The sequence below is a fragment of the Strigops habroptila genome, chromosome 14 (assembly GCF_004027225.2).
Source record: "Strigops habroptila isolate Jane chromosome 14, bStrHab1.2.pri, whole genome shotgun sequence".
In the NCBI taxonomy this organism is placed as follows: domain Eukaryota; kingdom Metazoa; phylum Chordata; class Aves; order Psittaciformes; family Psittacidae; genus Strigops; species Strigops habroptila.
Window position 1 is genome coordinate 4,489,135 of NC_044290.2, and position 22,371 is coordinate 4,511,505.

Here is a 22,371-nt window from a genome sequence, read left to right on the forward strand (position 1 = left end):
TTTTCTGTTTATTTTCCACCATGCAACAGGCCTCTTAAATGTTACAGTGCTGCTGAATTGCTCTGGATGTGGGTCCGTAGGACTCCAGGCATGAGTGTATATGGATATGGTGATTTAAGTTTTTGCAGATGTTTCAGAGGAGAATGATTTTAATTTCAATTATATTAAGATATATTCCACAAACTCTCTCAGACAGCATCTGGGCACATCTACTGGTATTTGCAGAATTGTACAATGTAAATCCTACAAGCACTTGTACTGGTTTTGGAATCTGTTGATTCAAGAATTGCTCACAGCAAATAGATCTGAAAAGCCTTATGAATCTGAAAGTTTTAATTGAGTCTGCTCTTGTTTTGAAGTGTGTATTTAGATAATCTCTTAAATTTGTCAGTCCCTTTTTGAGTGAGAGTTTAAAATTAGTCAAATACAGATAGAATGAATAGTATTTGTTCAGTTTGGTGATCATGCCAGTGATCTGGGACTTCCACACAGGCTCCAGCCTTCTCTGAGGGGAGGATGATAGATTATGGGTGGAAATCCCAGGAAGAGTCTGTCTCCCACATCATGGGGCACTGGGCAGGGAGCATGTGGTAGCATCAGTGTGTTTGCTCTGTCAGTGAGGCTCAAACTCAGTCCTGTGGTGCCGTTGTAAAGCTTTATGGAAAAGGCCTGAAATAAAATCTCCGAGGGGGAAAAGAGGGGGGAAAGATTCTGAAGGTGATCCAAGCATATTCTTGATGAAAAGGCCACCATGCGTTTCTATAATGTGTGCCTTACAGAAAATAGTAATAAGAGGGATGAGGTGAACGGTTGTTTTTAGAAAGCAGCCTTACTGCTGGTGAGGAACTTTCCTGTTCTGTTGTGCTGTAAACATAACAAATGAAAAACCTTTTGGAGAACCTGGGTATGAAACATTAGCATTCCTTGAGATGTTTGTTTCCATTTCATTGCCTTCCCTCATTTTTTACTACAATGGGCTGAGTGAAGCTTCAGCAAGGGATAGTGTGCGCTATCCTGGACCTTTCTTCCTAATAAAACTTTAGCAGTCCAGAGCAGGTAATATCCTACGCATCTTAATTTAAGCAGGACCGGAGCAACCTGGTTCAGTGGAAGGTGTCCGTGCTCATTGTAGGGGGTTGGAACTAGAAGAGCTTTTAAGGTCCCTTCCCCTTCAAACCATTCTGTGATTCTATGATTAATAGCTGTTGGCTGAATTAGCTTGACACTCGTTCAGAGCTCACTGCTCCAGTTAAAGCAGGTTGCCACTTGGTGTCACTCCTGCCCTGCAGAGATGTGACCTGCGGGGCGTTTTCCTGCCTCTTCCACCTCACAGCTCATAAAGTTTAGAATATGCAGCGTGACATCTCTGGCACGGTTTCGTAGGTGGATTTCAGCGCTGGTGGAGCTCTCTGCAGGGCTGGTGTCTTGTGATCTTAGTGCAGGAGGGCGAGTGAACCACTGGGTGTTTCTCCTCAGTTGTCATATTCTGAGTGCTCATGTTTGAAGTGAGATTTATGTGTTGTGTGTGGGTCACTTCTCTGCCAGGGTCCTGCTGAACCTGCCAGCAGGGAAGTGAAGTGCAGAGTAAATACCTGTCCTGCGGGGTTTGAAATGAATCAACTTCAGTATCACTGGGGTAATCGAAAGTCTCTCAGAAGCAGCTTCTCTTTGTTGTGCTTGGCTCAGTTTGAGTCTGCAGTGTGGAAAGCGAAGCTCCTCCTGCCATTTTGCGGGCTGTTACTTCCTACTCAAGTTGGCTTAAACCTGCATGTCCAGCATGGGAGTCTCCCCCTCCCGTGAACTGACAGGAATGGTTTGTATTGCTCCGTGATGAATGGCATTAGAGAACTGTTCCAAGTTAAAAATACCCTCTAAAACTCAGCTTGAGGTAGTTCCTCGATCTGTTCTGCTGTGTGCTCACAAATTGTGCCAGAATAAGGAGGGAAGCAGTGGGAGGCAAGGGAGGGAAACCACTTCTCTTGGCAGCAGGGCAGGTATACACTGGCACAAAGCGGCTGTGAAACTGCAGCATCACTCACCTCCTGCTTCCTCCCTGCCCGTGTGCCTTCCTGCCCAAACAGGGCTGTAGAACTCAGCCAAAATGGGATTTCTTCTCTGTGGTGGCATGACCCAAACCCTCCCCATTTCACCTCAGTGTACATGGTAAATATTCGGAGCCATATTCATAATTACGTAGGGAGTGTGAATTGATCAGAGAACTGAAGCCCCTTGCAAAACTGGCACTGGATGATTATTTTCTGGTTACAGCTCCTGTGGCTGTAGGGAGATTGGCAGGTCCTGAGGAACTATGGTAAGATTAGTGTAATACAGAGCACCACGGGAACAGAATAGCCTTTGAATGGCAGTTCAGGATCTAATGCTTTCTGGAGTAATAAGTAAAAGCATCGAGTCTGATTATTCTGTGTATATATCTTATATGTTCAGCAAAAGCATCCATGCATTGTGTATGTATCACATTTTTCTGGTAGTGTTCTAGGGTGGTCTCTGTCCCCACTGAGCTCCAACTAATGATTCCTATGTACTACTATGGATTATGCATTGTATGTATTCCCTGTGAGGGTGCTGAGGCGCTGGCACAGGGTGCCCAGAGAAGCTGTGGCTGCCCCATCCCTGGCAGTGTTCAAGGCCAGGTTGGACACAGGGGCTCGGAGCAACCTGCTCTAGTGGAAGGTGTCCCTGCCCATGGCAGGGGGTTGGAACTGGATGAGCTTTAAGGTCCCTTCCAACACAAACCAGTCTGGGATTCTAGGATTTCTCTCTTTACTGAATATGTACTTTTTTAAAGCAGTTCTGCTGCTGTTGTGTTACACACTGAACAGCAGAGCCTGGCAGAGGCTGTTGGGTTTCCCGGCCACCCCAGGTGGTGTCAGCCGAGCGGCTGAAGCTCTGTTCACCTTCGGGGGAAAAAGCCCTCACCTTGCTGCAGCCCCGCGTGCGCCCAATTTACATCATGTAAAGGCTTTAGGCTGATCCCTTCTCCCCAGGTGCCGACTCTGTTCCTGCTGGCGCTGTGCCCACACAGGAGAAGGAATTTTCTCAATTTCCTTTCAAGAGGCCAAGCTATTTGAGTCATCTGAGATCACACATAGGTTAGGTTTAGTTATTACAAATGTGAAATTGGCAAATGACAGAAAGGAAAGTGCATCTGTTTTAAACACAAAATGCTGCACATAAGGTTATGTGTATTAAATTTATTCCAGATGCTTTTGTTGCAATTGGTCTCTTTGTTCCTGTACTTCCCAGTGATGTCCCTGTTCAACCAGTTTAAATCTCACCTAATTCACTACATTGCTGTTGTTCTGTGCTGAAAGCCGGGCATGTGTTGCAGGTATTGTAATTAGTTGTCTACACAATGTCTTTGTGTAATTGGGGGTGGGAGGAGGAGAAATTTCACCAAGGTAAGAAAACACATTCATTCTCTCTATGAGGCGAGCAGGTACGCGCTTCCCCTGTGCACACAGACAAATCAAGGCCTGGGCACACACACACAGACTCGTTCATGCAGATGTCCATCGTTCTCATCACACTCCTCTGTGCATGCTTCCCGTGCTTGTCGTGCTCCACAGAATGTGCAAGCGGGGCTGACAGAACCATGGGCAGTGGATGGTGAGAAACCTGCTCTTCCAGCATCCAACAGAGGTATTTTAAATCAGCCTCCACAGAGTCTTTGGTCCTGAAAGCCGCTCTTGGCTCTAATAACTTCTTATGAAGCCCTAGTATCAACACTGAAACCTTGGCAATTTAATATACTTTTTCAATGGTGTTTCTGGACAATATTTATGGCTGTAGACAGCATCCTTTAGCTTAATGGGTCCATGGTTTGTTGCTCAGGTTTTTTTAACCAATCTTAGCCAGTATTTTGGTTTTTGTTTCAAATAATTAAAACCCACTAACTCTTGTCTGGAAAACCATATATATAAAGGCGCATTAACTTCACAAAACATCTTGTCACTCCTACAAACATCTTGTTTTAAATGTTCCTTTTTTCCAACAGATGATGCTACATGGCTTTTTGGAGTAGTTTTTCTCCACAGCTTTGAATCACAGTAGCAGAAAATGAATGTTACTATTTTTCTTTCTGCTTTCCATACACAATACAATGTGGTTTCCAAACTACGCAGCCTAAAAGTAATTGTGCTACTAGACAAATATGAAATAGTTTCTTTTGCATCTATGGCACTTCAGCTTGGAGTGTAGCAAGTAAAAGATTAAATCATTTGAACGGAAATAAAAGCAATATTCCCTCTTTATTTGTCTTTAATAGCTCCTTGGAATATACTAACAATGCTTGTGTTTGTACGAGCGTCTGGGAAAAAGCTGTGGGAATCACCTTTCCCAGGCTGTGTGGAAAGAGAAAAGAATTTGCTCAATATATTTAAAGATGGCTTCGTGGCTCGGATACGTAACAGGGGTGTAAGCCCTGTGTTTAATTGCGTTGTCTGGAATCACTGAAGGAATTTGGGCTGTGAAATGGTTGAGTGTTTAAGAACAACATTTATCCCCTTTTAGGTAAAGTTTAGTGGAAGCCCTTAGGGAATGACCAACGTACCACAGTGACACGCAGACTAAATAAGTTCTATTTGGCCATGTATTTGAATTCCTGACGTGGTATTTCTGATCATACCACGCTCTGTTGCAAACACAAGCCATGGCTGGCTGGTTACCATGGATCCACTGGGTAGGTTTGGGTAAATGGAGTTCAGTCCTCAGCATGCAGGTAGTAGCAATGGAAATACGGCAATAATTAATGCTAATTGCTTCCCTTCCTGTTAAAAACCCAAAACACCCAGTGAGGTGGTAGCCAAACTTGCCTGTGGCTCTACCAAAGGCCAACCTGATACTGTGCTGTTGTGGAGGAAGCACTTCCTGCTCTGCACTGTCGTTCCTCACCTTTGAATGTTAATTTGGCACCTTTACAATCATTAAATGTGTTTAAAATCCTACTGGAACTGATTGTTCCTCTCTCTTTCTTTCCCATTTTCAGCCATCCCTTTCCAGTGAAGTTATTTACCCTTTGTAAAGAAGAAATCAAGAGAGCCAAAGACATCCGGAAGCTTCGCTCCAGCATAGGAGTGTGAGTTGATGAACTCAAGTAGTCTTTGCTCTGCTTGTGAGAAGTGAAGAAAATTTAAATTACAGATAGAAGAGCTGGGTCTATTTCATGTGAAATTTGAATTAAAAATACCCACAAATAGACGTAATAGAAGGTTGTGAGAGCTTCATGGACTTGTGGATGGTTGGGGTGAAAACATACGAAGGATCTGATTGATAGAATTTAATCTTTTAAAATGTTGCTGGTATTCTTAAAGCTGCAGTGAACTGTGTGCTCCTGGTTTGTACAGAGCTTGACTGGGTGCCAGTGCAAAATATATGTAATTGATTAAATCTTGTCTGTGCACCAGGAAGAGCTGAAAACATCTGCAAAATTACTGTTGGGTGTCCTGGGTTTGGCTGGGGTAGAGTTAAGGGGTTTTGTTAAGAAACTGGGGTTAAACACAACATCTGCCTCCGGGGTGAAAGCCCTCGGTCCAGGTAGCAGAGGAGGCAACACCAGGCTTCACTGACAGACTTCTCCAGGTGTGACAGCGTCCGGCAGCGGCTGCACCAGGCAAAGCCTGCCCTGTGCTTCGCTGTCGACGTGGCGCTGGTTCACGTGTGGGTCCCAGCGCGCCCTCAGTGCTGCCCGTCAGGACTCAAACCCTGCTTGCACTTGGCACAGCCAGTGGCACCTCAGGAACCCTCCAGGAGCTCAGCACACGTACCTCAGTGTTTGCTTTCCCACAGCACTTGGAACTGAGATTTCCTGGGCGCTGCAGAGCGTCCCTTCCCTTTTCTCAGATACACATCTTCATTCTCACCCGCAAAATGTACTTTTGCAGTTCTAACTCAAGATCTGGTTTTTTCCTTATGTTTTCTAGGTTTTGTGGCCTGATTCAGTTTCAAGGAGACATGAGAGAGAAAGTTTTCTTTCAGTTGTTTCTCCTCCTTTGCCATCCATTTCCTGTAGTAAGTACTGACGACACTGCCTATTGTCAAATGTATTGTTTAAAATACTTTACACATAAAAAATAATCTGCATTAAAGCAGCATTCTTTGTAATAGATATTAATGTATAGAATAGGTTTTAATTCTCAAGGGTCTGCTATCTGCAGGTCTGCCACCTGACACAGGCTACTGGATACTTGCAGCATACCTGGCTGCTCTGCATACATCCTGCTTTTCCACCTCTGTGGAAAATCAGAAGCAATTTAGGTGCCTAAGTCATTTGTTTCTTACACGCAGCACCCAGCACAGTGAAGATTGTTCCCCATTTAGAGCTTGAAGGTTCCAATCAATCAGATGCATTACTGTTAGCTTTGTGATATTTCTGATAGTAGCAACACAGGAGAGTAGTTCTGGTTCAAGAAAAATGTATTTGTTCTGTTTGTCAGGTGTGACGAAAGCTTGTGCAATGCAGGCAGGTTTATCAGAGGTTTACCTTTTCATATAACTAACTGGAACAGGGCACAAAAATCAGAGTTATTAGTTCCAAGTATGCATAAGAGAAGATCATCTGGGGGATAATAATATCTTAGTTGATTAATACATTTGTTGCCTTAGCAAGGTTTGTGGGTTTTGTGGTGGTTTTCACCATATAAAACCCAGGAGCCCCAGCTTGCAGCTGCTGTGACGCCAAACACATCCAACACCTCTGTGTGTCCCTGGTGTTCTGTGCAAGGGTTTCACCTGGGAACGCTGGTGGATGTTCCTGTGAGTAGGTAGGACTTGCACCTCTGGTGTTACAGGCACCCATTGAGCTGCAGCCTCAGTCGAGTGCTGGAGGAGAAACTGAAGTGGTTGGAGAACACCCTGAAGAGCCTGGTGTCTAGCCAATGCAAACCAACACTGTTTATTCTAACACCGATTACTTTTGCCAATTACTTTTTAAAGTTAAAATCATGTGGTGCTCAGCAAAGGTTGGTGCTGCAGATTTTTACTGTTCCCATGTTGTGTGTACTGGCTACAGGAAGATTCCTTTTCAGGAAGAGCACAATGTAAGAACTGAAGAGAGATCATTTCCATTTCATGTTTTATTGGTAGTTTATGTCATAAATATGTTTTGGTTTTACAGATGGGTCAATTTAATTGGACACTGCTACTCCAGAAATAAGCCTGGAGTTACTAAACCTAATTTCTTTGCCTTCCTTTGCTTAGCATCAGGCTTTCTTGGAAAAAAACAAACAATTTGGTTTTGCTGCACTTTTGCTGTCTTCCATTTAGTATCTTTCCACACACAGTACTTCAGAACCAGCCTAGCTGGAGTGTTAACTGCTTCCAGAACCCAGAGTGTAAAATGTTCATGTCAACTCTTCATCCATCTCCTAGCAGTTTTTTAAAGAGTTTTGCTGACTCTCACAATCTCCAGACTGGGAAGTCTGTTTTGTGAGCCTACAGCAACCCAAGTCAGAGTCAGGCTTTGCCTCAAGCAAAGAAATGGTCCAGTTCGTAGAATGAGTTTAAAACTCATCTAGTCCAACCCCTGTGCAATGAGCAGGGACCCCTTGAACAAGCTCAGGTTGCTAAGAGCCCCATCCAGTCTGGCTTCCAGGGACGGGTCAGTCTCAAACATTTGGATTCATTCCATGTGAGGGACAGAGCTGTAACCTTAATCTGAAATGCTGCAAAAGGTGAGTGAAAATACACTATTTAGTAGCATGAATTTCCTGGAGGCGCAGAAGCAAACTCCCTTCCTGCAGCGGATCCTTGTCAGAGGCAGGAATGGACAGACCAGTTCTGAGTGTGACCAAGTGCCCACCATAAACTGCTGTCCCTGTGAGGAGCCAGTCCCAGCAGTGGCACTGGGCTCTGCCTATGGGGCTGTGCAGCCTTCAGTGACCTGCCTCTGCCTCTTCCCACAGGTACGGAAAACAACAGCCAGCCAAGTGTACGAGATGCTGATAACCTACAGTGACGTGGTGGATCCTGCCAGCATGGATTTGGTTCTGACCATCCTCAGCGATACCAACTGGTAAGTGCATTTGTTGCCAGGTAGTGATAAGAATTGAGATTATTTTTGTACTATGAAGTTAAAAAAAAGTGGGTGCCTTTGAAACCTGAAAGAAATGATACCTGGGTTTAAGCTATTTATTGCTTTTAGGCCAAAAAAAACATTGCTGAAAAGGATTCTTCTGTTCTAAGGAACTCTCTGCTATATTGTCCCACTGTACCATAGTGTGTGTATGTGTGCGCATATATATATTATATATGTGTGTGTGTGTTTTTTATATATATATATATATATATATACACACACCACATACCCTTGTGATATGTGTAAATTCACTGCTAGATAAAGTAAAACACCCATATTTTTTTTAACAACATAAAAAGGGAGGAAATCTTGGACGTTCTCCATGAAACAGAGACCGGGCTGTGCACACAGTCAGACATCAACTGCACAGACAGTTTCTTGGCATGATGAGCACTGGCAGGATTTGGGGAAAGGAAGCATCTCTGCAAGCTGCAGAACAACAGAATTAGCAGAACAGCTCAAATCTCCCATGAAATGTCATTACTCAAAACACTACAAATGTTGTATTCAAGCAAATACTTTGAACTGGAACAGTTTAGATGTTTCCCAAGCATATGATTGCATGAATTAAACAACCACTTCTATAGAGCATAATTCACTCATTTACCTCCTGCTACCTTCCTCCAAGGGCAGGGGAGCAGGGCCTTGTTCTTCCCAAGCAGGATTCACCAAAGCTTAAATCAGTTTATTAGTTTTGCTGCCAGGTTAAATGTGTTTCCTTGTTCCAGCTGACTCTCCTGGGTCATGGGTGCAGTGGCCCAACACCCTGCCTCAAGGAGTAGTCAATACATGAGAATAGACAGATATATATTATTTATTTAGTCATTATAGTAAATGGGTTTTTGTCTTCATTATTTCATGGAAATAAAATGAACCAAGACATGTTCAGAGAACAAAGCTCCCTCAAGCTTGTGGGTTACATTTTTCAGACTGCATGCTTACATCATTTAAATTTTATTTACTTTCTAGTTTATTTCTATGTTTGAGCTTAAGTAACCTTATCTTTGGGAAAAGAAAACAAAGTTTGTCATTGTCAGGGGTGGCTGTTGCTCTTTTTTTCCTGAATTTTCCAGTACAAAAAATCAGAGTAACGGTCTCAGGTTTGAAGAATTGGTTATTAACAGTTCTGCCTGTTGTTAAAATTATTGTTGTGTAGCTACATATTGGTGTTTAGTGTGATGCAGGGCTCCCTTATGAACTCTGAGTTGAAGAGCAGGCTTGCTCAGAAGTTACATAAAGAATTTGATCACAGAAACAACTGAGGAGGAGCAGGTTATTGCTATCACACAGGGGTGTTCACAGTACCACAGTTAGACCAACCAGCTACAGAAGCACCAGTGGCAGGACAGCTCCAAAGGGGTTAGTACAAGAAAGCAAAATACTTCCTAAAAAATAGTTCAGCAAAATAATTAGTGTGATGGGGCTGCCTGGGTTGGGCTGTCTTAGTTCAGGGCTGGCTCTAAGCTCCCCATTGCAGTACATCCACTGCACCACGATTAAAGATGAAGAGCTCATTCACTTCCAACTTAATTGTTTTATCTCATAGATTTAACTGTTTACAAAGGAGACACTTGAAGCCTTTGCTGAGTGTCAAAGAGGGCTGCTTGTTACTCTCAAATACTCTCATGCTAGAACAACCAGTAACTTCTGAATTGCAATAAGCATTAACGTCAGGAAGCTAACTGAGAATTAATATTTGGGGAAGATGATAATTAATTACTGGCTACACAGCTTTTTTCCTTGATGGAACTACAGAGAGTTTGTCAAACAGTTGTAGAATTCAGAGTTTAAACTAATTATAAATAATAAGTTTGTTCAGCTAGAGGAAGGTTTCCAGTATTAAATATGACAAATTGTCCAAAGTTATTTCTGACTTGCCCTTTAAGCATTTTCTCTGTAGTTTTGGACTCTGTTTATGTGCAAAAAGAGTTAAAGTTTTAGTAGTTCATTTACAGTTGTTACTTAAGAAAACCAAAACAAATCTACTGAAATGGTGAGTAATGGGAGCAGTCTCACAGCATTCCAGAGTGGTAGATTTTTACAGCATGGAAAAGAATGTTGTCTGCAGGGATTTTTGGCATTTGGGAGCTTTTTGTAACTGACAGTTCTTGAGGAAATTATCTCATGGCCACCATGCTATTGCAGAAACCTTTTAAAAGGCAAGTTCTAGGTCTGGATTTTCTACTTCAGGAGAATGTCGAATGTTCTCCAAATCCAGTGACATTTATCTTAATTCTTGAGGCAAACTCTTCTTAAACAAAATGGAGCTGTAACTGTAGAGAATAAGTCAAAAGGGTTGTTATTCATAAGTCTTATATTTTGGAATGCAAAAATCAAAAAGAATAGTCTTGGACATTTTACTAGCAACTGGTCACTTGTGGAAGACTTACTGTGTACTCAGGGGGTATCTGCCCTAAGATGGTACAAAAATGTTTGTTAGTCTCAAAATGTGACACAACAAAAACTTCTACAAATGTACACGAAAGAATAGCTGCACACATAGTAGAGAGTGACAGGATGGATAGCTGTATGGATGTAGCCAACTTCCAGGTTTTACTTATCAATTAACTGGACAATACTTCCTCACACAGGGAAGCTGAACTGCCCGTTGTAAGAGAGAAGCGCAACTGCCTCTGTGATCTCATGAACGTGCCCAAACCACAGCTGGTGTCCAAGGTAAGAAAAAGCAACTGGCTCCAGAGTGGGGTTAGAGAAACAGTGATGATCACCTGCTCCACCACATCTACTGAGTACTTGTGTGCAGCAGCTGTGGTTCTTCACTGGTTCATGAATACATCCATGTGCACCAGGAGGAACTTCCTCACACCTAACTACACAATACAGAGAATTGCTGGAGACTCTTGAGTCCTTCCAGTCTTGCTTCTTGAAAACGTTCCAGGCTTGTAGCATGACATCTTACTCAGACAAAACCTAGAATGAAAATGTAGTACAGATGTTTCAAACACTGTCTGCCTGACATCTCTTGGGAATTAAAAAAAAGGATAAAACCCTCCCTACCAAGATCAACAGCAAAATGATAATGTGAGATGGAAAGCACCGAGTTCTACCATTGCCTAAGAGGAAGAATAGAATTTAACCATTAATACATTCACAGAAGACACCATGTCCCCATGTAGGCCCCATTTCATTCAGATTGTTTGGAATTGCCCATCTGCTCCATGTTTCAGAAGTGCAGGATTTTCTGCTCGGTCAGGGGTTCCTCTCCTCCCTGTCCAAACAAGGAGGCTGAATTATTACTGCTTTAGAGAACATGTGTTAACATGACAATTTACAAAGAAAAGTTATTTTTAGTTCGAGTAATACACGACAAGGTGAAAATGCTTGATGACTTAGGGCTAGTTCCCTACTATCAAAGGCATCCACAGCATATGATCTATTCTGTAAACAGATTAAGCTTAAAAATAGTGGTATATCGATTTATTCTTGGCCTCTGTAATTTTCATTGTGCTTTCACAGCTCTAGAGTGCTTTGTCCTTTGTAATTGTTTTAGAATTCAGAAACATCACCTGTGAAATCTTCTTTCCTAAGAGGGTGGATCTTCATTTCCCTCATTTTCTAAGCTGTCTGAACACCATTAGGTTTATTTTCATGACTAGAATTATGCAAACCATTATTTTCTTGCCCTGCGCAGTTCCACTTCAGAATTGCATTTTTAGCATTAGCCTTTTTCACAGCTGCACCATCTGTGGCTGAAAGCCACCAAGTCCTTTCTCCTGCATAGCATCTATAGGAGATCTTAGCTGGTGATGTTTTTACAGTGCTTGTTGAACTGGCTCTGTGTGATTGTTACGTGATGTAAGTCCTTGAGGTCAGCCAGTTCCTCCTGTGTAATATATACTGATAATCCTTTACACTGAAGATACTTCCTAATGTACATAGATCCTATGTTTGAGTTATCATTGATGTAAAAAAATATATATATATATACACACATTTTAAAGTCTATTTAAAAAATTGGTCAGAAGACCATTCTTAACTGTGGTTACTTACTGTGAGTAAACTTCAGAGACACCCTGCTGTGCCCAGAGCAGTTTCTTTACTCATCTTCCAGTTTTTACCATCATGTTTACACCTTTCTGCTATTAGTACAGTTTTAAGAAACCTGCAACTAACGGTTTTGTAATTTTGCTGAACAAGAATCTGACCCTCTCACCCATGCAAGGAACTGGTTTTAGAGCAAAAATGGCCCTGAGCGTTGCTGAGTCAGGGTTTTCTATCCACCAGAAATGTTATGTTCAAAATAAAGATGTTACAAGATGAACTCCCTGATCTCAAAACCCCCCTTATTTCAATTCCTAAATTATAGGAGGCTGAGAGAAGACTGACAAGTTAGGAGAAAACTGTCTCTAATATGTACAAAACAATAAGAAATACCCAAATATACATCTAGGTATGTATATGATACACATGATGCTGTTTGTAATCTGGAAGTTAGGTGCTGAATTTGGAACTATATCTTTTCCTCCTCTTTTAACATAAGAGAATCACATTAGTATAACTTTTAGCAAAGAGTGAAGCCTGCCCCTGCCCTGAGAACTGCTGGAGTTCACTCTGAAAGTGACAGAGTGCACGTGAAGGACTTTTCACAGCTGGCCAGCTGATCCTGGGCTGTGCTTACACAGGAGCGCACAACACATTGCTCTTGCAGAGCTCCCCTATCCTGAGAACAGGGGAGAAACGAGAGAGGAAGCCAATAATAACAGTATGAAAAGGTGGCCAAAGTTAATTTCAGATGAAATCAGCACTTAAAATGCCTTTAAATCTTGTACAAATAAAAGCTGCTAGAGAATAGTTAAAAATCATGGTGTTAAAAAGGACTGTAAATATTACAGCTTTGTACGTCTACATTTTCTTCTCCATTTTTAGTTTACTAAATTACATGATCGAGGTACTGTTAATACAGTGATACATGCCTACTCCACATGTTTCTTCTCTCTTGTAGAGCTCAGCATGATGAAGCTGCAGGCAGTGGCTGCTGGTCTGTCAACTGAAGCTCTGGGTTCAGGTGCCATTAGGATGGATGGGTTCGTGCTGCAGCATCCTGACAAAAGGGCTCTCAGCAGGAACTGTGCAGCACGCTGTTGAACACCACAAGAGGCAGAGATCATGTCTTAGAGCATTGTGCAGCTCTGCCACGGGCAGGCAACAACCATTCAATATGTTTTCAGTTTTTAAAGCCATTACCTGTAGCCACAAGATGGCGGTTTCTCTTCATACTTCTGTCACAATTAACCTAGGTTATTTCTTTTGATGTCAATGATTTATACTTCTACAACTCTGAATGGAGCTATTCAAGGCCGTGCTTGCTGTACACACGTTTAGTATTAAACCTGCCTTGCTGCATTAGTCTCTGAAAAGAATTGTTTTTCAGAGGTAAGTATGGCAATGCTTAGTGATAATGAAATCTTCCTGAACATAAAGTATCTCTGCGGCTGAATCTGTCATACTTACTTATGTCATAGTCAGACAAAAAAATCCAACTTTCACTTCAGCTCAAGTCAAAACCTCTCTTAGTCGCTCTTATATAAGTAATTCAAAGTAAATGGTTTTTGTGGTAAACTAGCTTTAGGGACTGAAGCTTTATCCCCCTGAAGAACAGGGGTGAGCGAGTCAGTACTTCGAGCAACCACTAGAAATTTAGACCATTTCTTACTGACCACAAAATGAAATCGCTGTAACATTTATGATCTTTAGCAAGATTAATGTGCCGAGGAGGACAAATACATGGGCAACATGATACTCTAATTACACCATCTTATTTGGTGGTTTGAATTAAATCTCACTATCCCAGTGCTTCAGGTAGAACGGTGGCTTTGTGTGTGTGTGTGTGTGTGTGTGTGTGTGTGTGTGTGTGTGTGTGTGTGTGTATACACATATCTATCTATGAAAATTTAAAAGGAAGGAAAAGTTCAGGCAGAGGAGTTAAACCCAAGCCAGTTTCTCCGTGAAATATCTGCTACAAACTGCAGCAATCTTCTCCTGCAGGTGTTCACTTCCAGAACTACACCCAGGCTGTCTCCAAGATCCTTTTTCAGAAGATAACTATACATTATATTATTCCATACTTCCTAAGTATACTTGCAACCTGTCTGGCAGATGAAATTCAGTGTAGATCACAGAGTCACTCACAGCCTGTTGCACGATCAGTACTAATTCATGTGGCTGTGCATGATGCAGGGGGCTGCCTACAGGCATTACTGCAGGAGGAATGCTCCTGAACCCACAGCCCCAGTGTTGTTGCATTGTCATTAAAATGGAAGTTTCTAGAACATTCTTAAAAGATCTCAGATTTGCAAAGCTATTCCTATAGGTCCCTGCTGCAAGAAAAACCATGAGTTGTGTTGGCAATACCTGCTTATTCAGAAAAACCCAAGAGGGTCCAGGGAAAATGGTGAGCATCTGTCCATGCAAACACGCATCTGGCTGCCAGATGACGGTACAGACACAACTACTTTCACACAGCCCCAGTCAGAGGATGCCAAGCTCCAGTCACAGCCTGGCCCTGTGCAGGGCTTCACCTTGGCCAGCACCGGCTGCTGCATCCAGGGGCAGGGAATGGCTGAGTGATGTTTGACAGAACCCTCTCTTTAACACTTCCAGTGGTTACAGGCTTTGCTTGGTGCATTTCTAAGGGGTCCCTATGGTAACAGTCTCCTTGTAATCTTATGGCCTGTATTTGATGGTTCTTTAAATTACAAATACAATTTAACGATCAAACCAAGCTTGGTAAACAAGGGATGTGCAATAGTAAAATGAGCAAATAGCATTATCCATAGTGTAACTAGGACCTCCCTTAGAAAGGGATTGCTCAGCACAAAGATAAACTTAATGAAGCACAAATTACTGAAAAATTCTAAACCTCTGAACACTTGGGTCGTCGTACTCACAGATACACAGAGGATAACAGGGCTTCAGTACCACTCCCTTACCTTGGTTTTTAGTTAAAGTGATAATAATCCACCCCTTCCTTCAAGTTCAGCATGTTCAGGTTCGTTTCAAATGCTCCACCTGTCAAATCCTGGGAGGGAAGAAAAATAGAATGAAGTCAACCAAACAAACGCATTTCAGGTTGTAACAGGTTTGGGTAATTCTGGTCTTTAGACCACAGAAGAAAGTCCTATTTGCAGAACTAACCATAAATAAAGCCAGGCTCAGAAATGTTTCCATTCAGAAATTAAGTGTATGTTGAAAACTTGAAAGTTCAAATTGGTATTTTGGGGGGTGTCAGACCACTCGTTCTCACGCTGCAGTGTGGAACATGCAGGCGATACCGGGCACAGCTCTGCAGGGTTTTTGCACATTTTGGTTCCTAATGCATCTTCAGAGAATGGACCAAGGGAGTGAGCTTGACAACACAGTGGTTTTGCAGAGTCTGAACAAGGATTAGCTTGTCTAATGAAAGAAACCTTTCATCAGGCAGCTGAAATACTTTGCATAGTGAAAGGTGTTTTGCTTAGTTACATTACCTGACCAGGAGCCGGGTGCGTTTGCTCCGTGAGCAATCGTGCAAGGCACTGATGGCACAGAGAAAACACAGCGACTGCAGTGTTTCTGAGCATTTCTGCTGAGGTCATGGACCAGAGCTTTCAGACAAGATGTTGTATTATAGTCTCATTGTGAGGGCTTCGCAAATTAAATGTGCCTTATAACAGGTTGCACAGATGTTTTGTCTTGGGACTTCCACCCACCATTATACGTAGTATGAAGAGTTAAATTTGTTGTAATATTACTAGCTTATCCAAGAGTTTATCAACCAACAGTACACGATAATGCCCTAAGGTACTTTCAGTCTGGCTTTACAACTCATAGTTATGATCTCAGAGTTGATCATAAAGTTGGGAGTGCTCAGTTAAAAGGAGACTGTACCAGATGAGATGAGATTCAGTTAATCAATCTTTGCACAGATCCAGCACAGTGCTGGGATGTTGGTGTTTGTATCTAGATACAGGTTTAGTTACTGTCAGACTTTTTACTAATGTTTGCAACTAAAATGCATTTGCTATTTTGCTTTAAAACTTCTGTGTTACCCCATACACTGTGCTTTGCTCTTTTAAATGTAACAGCAAAATAATTGCTGGTTATCATCTTCTAGTTATGTTATCAGGTTAATTAAAGCAGCTGAAATAAGTTACCACAATCGGGCACAGAAGAGGCTTTGGAATTGGCAAGGCAAAACCAAACAGTTTTTCAGGTCTGATTTCGAAACCAAGGCCTTTGTCATACACAGGGCTGCAAAATATGAGGAATAAATGAGGCCAGGTGGCAACTGCATCTGCCCATTTGTGTATATAATGTTGGGCAAGAAAGTAAACCAAATCCAAGTTCCTTTACAAAAGCTGTATTTTTTACTCTTCTTAATACGTCTATACTTAATACTCTGCACAATCAATTTGATTAAAAAGCCATTCAATTTCCTAGTAAGAGCTTCTGGGAAAAGCTACCTGCAGTAAATAGAACTTAATATTTGTAAGGAGCAAATGCCCGTTTCAAATGTAAAGCAAAGGCTGAAGGTGGCACTCACCAGCTTCACGCAGATAATGAAGGGAGGAGTTGCATCTCTGAAGTGACATACTGGAATTCTTGGTTTTGGTCTCTCCTGTAGGAAGAAACAGTAGAATTCAGTAGGGGCACACAGGGCTACTTGAGCTTACGTTTAGAAGCCACTAAACACTAACAGGGGCAAACATTATTTTGAGACTATACACTAAATAGCTGCTCACACGCTCATTAGTTTTCTAGTTGGCTCGAGCACCCCCCTGTTCTTACCACAGTCTTTCAGTAGTTTCTTTGCCCAAAGTTGCAAATGACACCAGATCTGAATTAAGAGCCTTCTGCAGTTGGAAAGAGAAGGTCTCGCTCCTTCACCACTTCTTCCTTACCTCCAAGGTCTACTTTTAGCCCTTTCCCAAACAATTTCCCAAACAATGGCCAGGTACGCTGCTCTAATAGCCTACCCAATAAAATAATATGGGGTTTTGTTGTAGGTTAATTTTCTGCCACTTGAGTGAGCTGCATCACTTACTGTGCCATCAGACACATCAAAGCAGACACGGTGGTGGGTATAAAGGAGAATCCTTCCCTCTCAGTGGGAGCTGTTAAATGGCTTGTGTTCAACTGGGACTTCACCATGGAGCCAAGCTGCAGAATTTTCTAAGGAATCACAACAGTTTGCAGTACAATCTTCTTTATGACTGATCTGAGAGCATGGATATGTCTTAGCAAGACAAATGCACAGGAGCTGTAACAATTTTGCTGACAGTATCACTACACTGCTGGGTAGTGAGTCCTCAGGGTTCCAGGTCAAAATCCCAAACTCCAATTTCTTTCATGCAGCTGAAAGCACTCATCAGCTTCCCAGTATAGTCCTTGATGTTACTCTGGTCTAACCACAAGCTGTATAGCTGAGGAGGTGCCCCTCCTCACCCTCTATCCCTCAGTCCTACTCCCATCAGAAACAAGGATCGTGCAACCTCAGGGTAATTGATTCACAAGATAACTCACTGGAAAACCTTTTATTTGGAAGGTTCCTTTTCTGCCAGCTCAGCTCATTGACTCCAGTCACCCCTGAGCCACGAGCCCGGATGGCCCATGATAACACTGCAGCAGGAGTGTGTGGCTGAGGGCAGCGTGGGGTCGGACCACCCCAGGCTGCAACAAGACATTTTTTTCCCCATTTGGCTTGTTTATTGTCATCTAAATATTACACTTCCTTGTCTAGGGAATAAAATGCTGCTGCCTGCAATTCCAAGCTGCTAAGGAACCCGCCAAAGTTCTGTTCAGATGCAGTATAACTATAGTACACAGACAGGTTACAACTAATCACAGAAGCTTGCTTTATTTTAATAGATATTTGAATTTATCCATCATGAGCCAAATTCCACTCCCACTTAAAACAATCTGTCAGTGAGGGCTGTGTGTTACCCTGCTACATACATAGAGCATATCTACTTTTGTCTTTCTGAACTGACTTCAGTGAGGTCCATAGCTCTTGCTCCACAGTTTGCACTCCAGTATCAATCCTCAACAATCCAGTTTCCTGTCACAGCTTCCTTATCAGAATGAGTAGCTATACAAGATTTAAAACCAATTTGCCCAGATCACAGTAAAGAAAGAACTAACCTCAGATTCCTCATATGTGTAGAATCCTTTTGTTATTTTCTTTTCATCCACATCACAAAATGCAGTTACCTGCAAAACAGAAATGGAGCATTTCAGTACCATCCCTTGCTACCACAGGTATTTTGCCTGCAGTGTATCTGTGCCAGTAATGCTACAGGCATGTGAATGAACACAGGAATAGAGCAATGTGCCTCAGTCCTCCTATGGAGCTTAAACGTTTATTAAATCCTTTCCAGGATTATCTTAGGGAGATGGATGCATTTTGCAGTTGCCCATGAGCACGTGATGTTTTTACAAACATGAGAACAGGGGATCTAAGCTACTTACTGTGTAAGACAAAACATCTACGAGATCTTCAACTTCATCCTCAGCAATATGCCAAGTAAAGTACAACCACAGAGTAGCCTCCTCATTTTGGCACTTACTTCCACTAACACCTAAGATTAGATAATACAAACCCTCCTCCTTCTGCCCACCCCAAGTGTGTATCTGCCACCAGACAGCTCAGTACAGCAGTGCTGCACTACGGCTTTGGATGCTCTGGTAATGCCAGCCCCAATTCTAGGTCATAACACACCATGTTTGGGAATTCCTGTGGGTTTGGACTGAAAAGTTCAGCAGATCTCATATTTAAACACATATCATTTACTGCTTCATTTTGGTTCTTATTGTAGTTATGGAAGCATTTTTTGCAGCCCTAATTGCCAAATATTTTAGATAGTTTTCTATTTGCATTCCTCATAAATATACGAGCAGAATAAATGCAATCCAAACTACACACAGTGGCCTCATTTTTGAAGCAATAGGTTGCCAGTAACATTTCAGAACACTTTTTAAAATAAACATAGCTCTGTTTCCCTCTGACTTCCATTTGATCTACTCGTATTATCTACACCAACTCTTTCACTGAAGCAGAACAGTTAACATAGTTAAGAACTTGCAGAAATCAATTATTCTGGTGAAAGCTGGATAGCAGTTTTCCTGTCTTTTTAATTGCTGCATTAAGAATTGATTAACACCACTTACTGCTGAGAGAATGTGAAAAGCCCAACAGCTGTTTATTAATTTACTAAGTTAGAGAAGGCTGCAAAAGGCTGGCTCGCTTCCTGTGCCTACAGATCTGTCTCACACACTTTCTTCCTGTGATTAAGATAGTTTTCTTTTACCTAAAGTGACCTCATTGGCTTTGTGCAGAGGAAAACACTGACATAAGAGTCATGATGATGCACTGGTGCAGTGTGCCACCTTGGCAGCCCCAGGGCAAGACTGCAGAGGACCAGAACTGTGCTATAGGTGTTTCCAGGCAATGGCCAGCCAGAGCTGCGTGCTCCTGCAACATAAAAGGTGTTTCTACATCACAAGTACTTTGGAGATACTTCCCCTACCCAATGGAACAGTTTGCTACCCATATCCTTAAAGCAGCAACCTTATGGTTGCAACTCCCTCAAAGACAAAGATCTGATTTAAGCTTTCATTTTCTCTTAAACACAAGTTAATATACTTCACATCTCTGACCCTATTTCTATGACCACTGTAATGCGTTACTTTAGCTAAAAAAATCAGATGGTTGTGGACTGGGCACAATAAACTACATCACAAGATTTCCTGTACCCATCTTACTTATATGTCTACATACACACGTGTCAGAGACATATACATGTGTCTCTGTGTGTGTGTATTCTCTTCATACATATATATGAAGAGAAGCAAGTGGAAGCTACTGGGGAAAGACAGGTTACTTAGCTTCCTTTTCATTCTGTGTTAACCACCTTTAAATTCTCCAATATTCTGCAAATCTGGCAGTGTTCAAGGCCAGGTTAGACAGAGATTGAAGCAACCTGCTCTAGCGGAAGGTGTCCCTGCCCGTGGCAGGGGCTTGGAACTGGATGAGCTTTAAGGTCCTTTCCAACCCAAACCAGTCTGGGATTCTATGATTCTATGAAATCTCATTTCCACTACTAATGTTCTACTGTCCTAGAAGCTGTGCTCACTACAAACAAAATTCAGCAGGATACGGCTTCTTTGCCCACCCAGCAGAGTTCTGGGAATAAACACAGTCCAATACATTGACTTACCTTCCAATAACTGAAGCTGTTTTTTCAGCTGCTTATATACTCCTGCACTTTTTAAAAACCAAACCAAAATGCCAAAACTTTTGACATAAGGCAAAGTGAAATTCTGTCTACACCTTAATGTCAGTAACTGAGAATCCAGCTGTGAGATCTGTGGCTGGAAAGTATCACACCATTCACCTTTAGCACATTGTAATACAATTAACAGAAACCTCTGACTGGTGCATGGATTTCTTCTTAACACGAATGAGGTCAGAGAACCGAAGATAGTTCTTGTATCACTAGATTACTAACACTCACGATAGTTCCTCTCATCCTGTGCCATAACTCATACTACCATGAGCAGAAAATTCTGCAGCCAACTGCCCAGCCCCAGAGGATGCAGCACACGGAACCCCTGCTAACTCCACAGGTCAGGCTGTGACAGATTCCCTTTGGAACATGGAAATGACTCAAACCTTTCTTGAGTTACCAATAAGGCATCTCCATGTATAATTTTCAAGGGATTCAGCCAGCTTGAATCTGATATTTACAGTATTCTAAACCAGGTCAGACTTGAATGGGCAATTTTTCTGCCAGACTCTGCACCATGTGGGTGGCCAAAATGTAAGTCAACTGTTTTTCTGACACACACTATTTATTTTCCAATTACAGAAAATCTGTCTGGAGCCTAAATACAGGACTTGTGCACAGTTGTTTATCTGGACAGTGAACTTAAGGAATGAGGTTTATATGAGCTATTTACTTTATAGGATAAACCCAGAGTTACCTATTTATTTTCCTGCATTAATGAGCTTCTTTCTTGTATCTTTTATGAAGGCCATCTATCCATACATGAACTGCTGTCTCCCAGGGAGGAAGCTGTGAATTATAAAGCTATAAAGCAGTCTCAAGTTGTTGGGTTTTTTCTCTCCTTCCGGCTCTTTGGCAATGCCTCTGATAACATGACTCCATTGGAGCTTACAGAGTCCTCAGATCACACTTTGGTTTTAAGAAAATACATAAATGATTACATATTTCGGTTTTGAACATCACTTGTGTATTTCCAACATAAAGGAAAAAAACTGCTATTTCTCTCAGCTAGAAATTGGAAGAGACAGCGAAGATAATCTGTTATATACAAGCTATATAATTACTAAAAGTAATTTTTACAACTATGGATTGCAACATACATTAACAGTGTAAGGGGAAAAGGAGAAAGTTTTCTCTCTCATAAGACAAAGTTTATGTAGCTCAAAAGATAAGATATTTACTCAACAAAATAATCTCTGCTAGGGGAAGATACGTTTGAGGAAGATAAAAGGACTCCTCTGGCTGGTTCTTTTTAATAAACACAGCCCTGAGTGAAGGGACACACAGGCTGGGACTATCAGACCTCCCTGTGGTAAAAGGATACTAATGGGCAGCAGATTAATCCTACTCCAAACGTACAACCCAAGAAGTCAGTGAGAGTGGGCCTGGCCTGGAGCTGTAATTCCCTACCTGTGTGAGCTGTGTGACTGTTACACCAGAACTCAGAGTTTGTTTCCTACTTATCTTGTTTACTGCCTTGTTGGCTACTGCAGAGGATGTTTCCTTGCGCTTCCCATTCCACTCAGATTTCCTAATGGAAAACCTGAAAGATGTTATCAGCCCAGTAATGTCCATTTATGGTGAATGATCTTCACAGGATTTTACTCCCTCATTTTATTTTCACCTGCGTGCTGCCTTAGGTCTGTAGTGATCATCTACAGAAAGCAACAAGACGTAATCACAGCAAATTCTCAAGATATGCTCTAACTGGAAGGATACGAGAGGCAAGTTTTACAAGGGAGAGTGAATGACTTAGGAGAGCATGACAGGAAAAATGGACAAACCTTTTGATAAATGGTCACTTGCACTGTCTCCTCTCCCTCCTCATTGCATCCATTGGTCTCATAAAATTATCTTTAAAGACAACAACCTGCAAACTCTACAAAATCCTGTAGAAGCAGATCTTCCCTGTTGCAATCTCTCCACATCTCATGCAATCCTTCATCCATTTTCAACTTCTGGTGACCCTGTTGATTCTTCTATTTATAATTCTTT

The 22,371-nt window shown here is 41.9% G+C and overlaps 2 protein-coding genes across 9 annotated transcripts in view; one reads left to right on the plus strand and one right to left on the minus strand.

Annotated features, from left to right (window-relative positions):
- Positions 1 to 13,861, plus strand: part of TBCD (tubulin folding cofactor D) — a 124,898-nt gene extending 111,037 nt beyond the window's left edge. For 3 of the 4 annotated variants that reach the window (XM_030506224.2, XM_030506225.2, XM_030506226.2), the window contains 5 exons: positions 5,006 to 5,095; positions 5,940 to 6,027; positions 7,920 to 8,029; positions 10,684 to 10,768; positions 13,056 to 13,550. In XM_030506224.2, coding sequence (XP_030362084.1) covers positions 5,006 to 5,095; positions 5,940 to 6,027; positions 7,920 to 8,029; positions 10,684 to 10,768; positions 13,056 to 13,067 — 385 coding nt within the window. In that variant the 3' untranslated portion in view covers positions 13,068 to 13,550. Of the gene's footprint in view, positions 1 to 5,005; positions 5,096 to 5,939; positions 6,028 to 7,919; positions 8,030 to 10,683; positions 10,769 to 13,055 lie in introns of all 4 variants that reach the window. The other variant, XM_030506223.1, reaches the window with a different exon arrangement.
- Positions 8,577 to 22,371, minus strand: part of B3GNTL1 (UDP-GlcNAc:betaGal beta-1,3-N-acetylglucosaminyltransferase like 1) — a 121,569-nt gene continuing 107,774 nt past the window's right edge. For 3 of the 5 annotated variants that reach the window (XM_030506229.1, XM_030506232.1, XM_030506230.1), the window contains 4 exons: positions 18,233 to 18,301; positions 16,635 to 16,709; positions 15,043 to 15,131; positions 8,577 to 13,191 (listed from right to left, as the gene is read on the minus strand). In XM_030506229.1, coding sequence (XP_030362089.1) covers positions 15,051 to 15,131; positions 16,635 to 16,709; positions 18,233 to 18,301 — 225 coding nt within the window. In that variant the 3' untranslated portion in view covers positions 8,577 to 13,191; positions 15,043 to 15,050. Of the gene's footprint in view, positions 13,192 to 15,042; positions 15,132 to 16,633; positions 16,710 to 17,135; positions 18,302 to 22,371 lie in introns of those variants that run through there. The other 2 variants (XR_003994346.1, XR_003994347.1) reach the window with 2 other exon arrangements.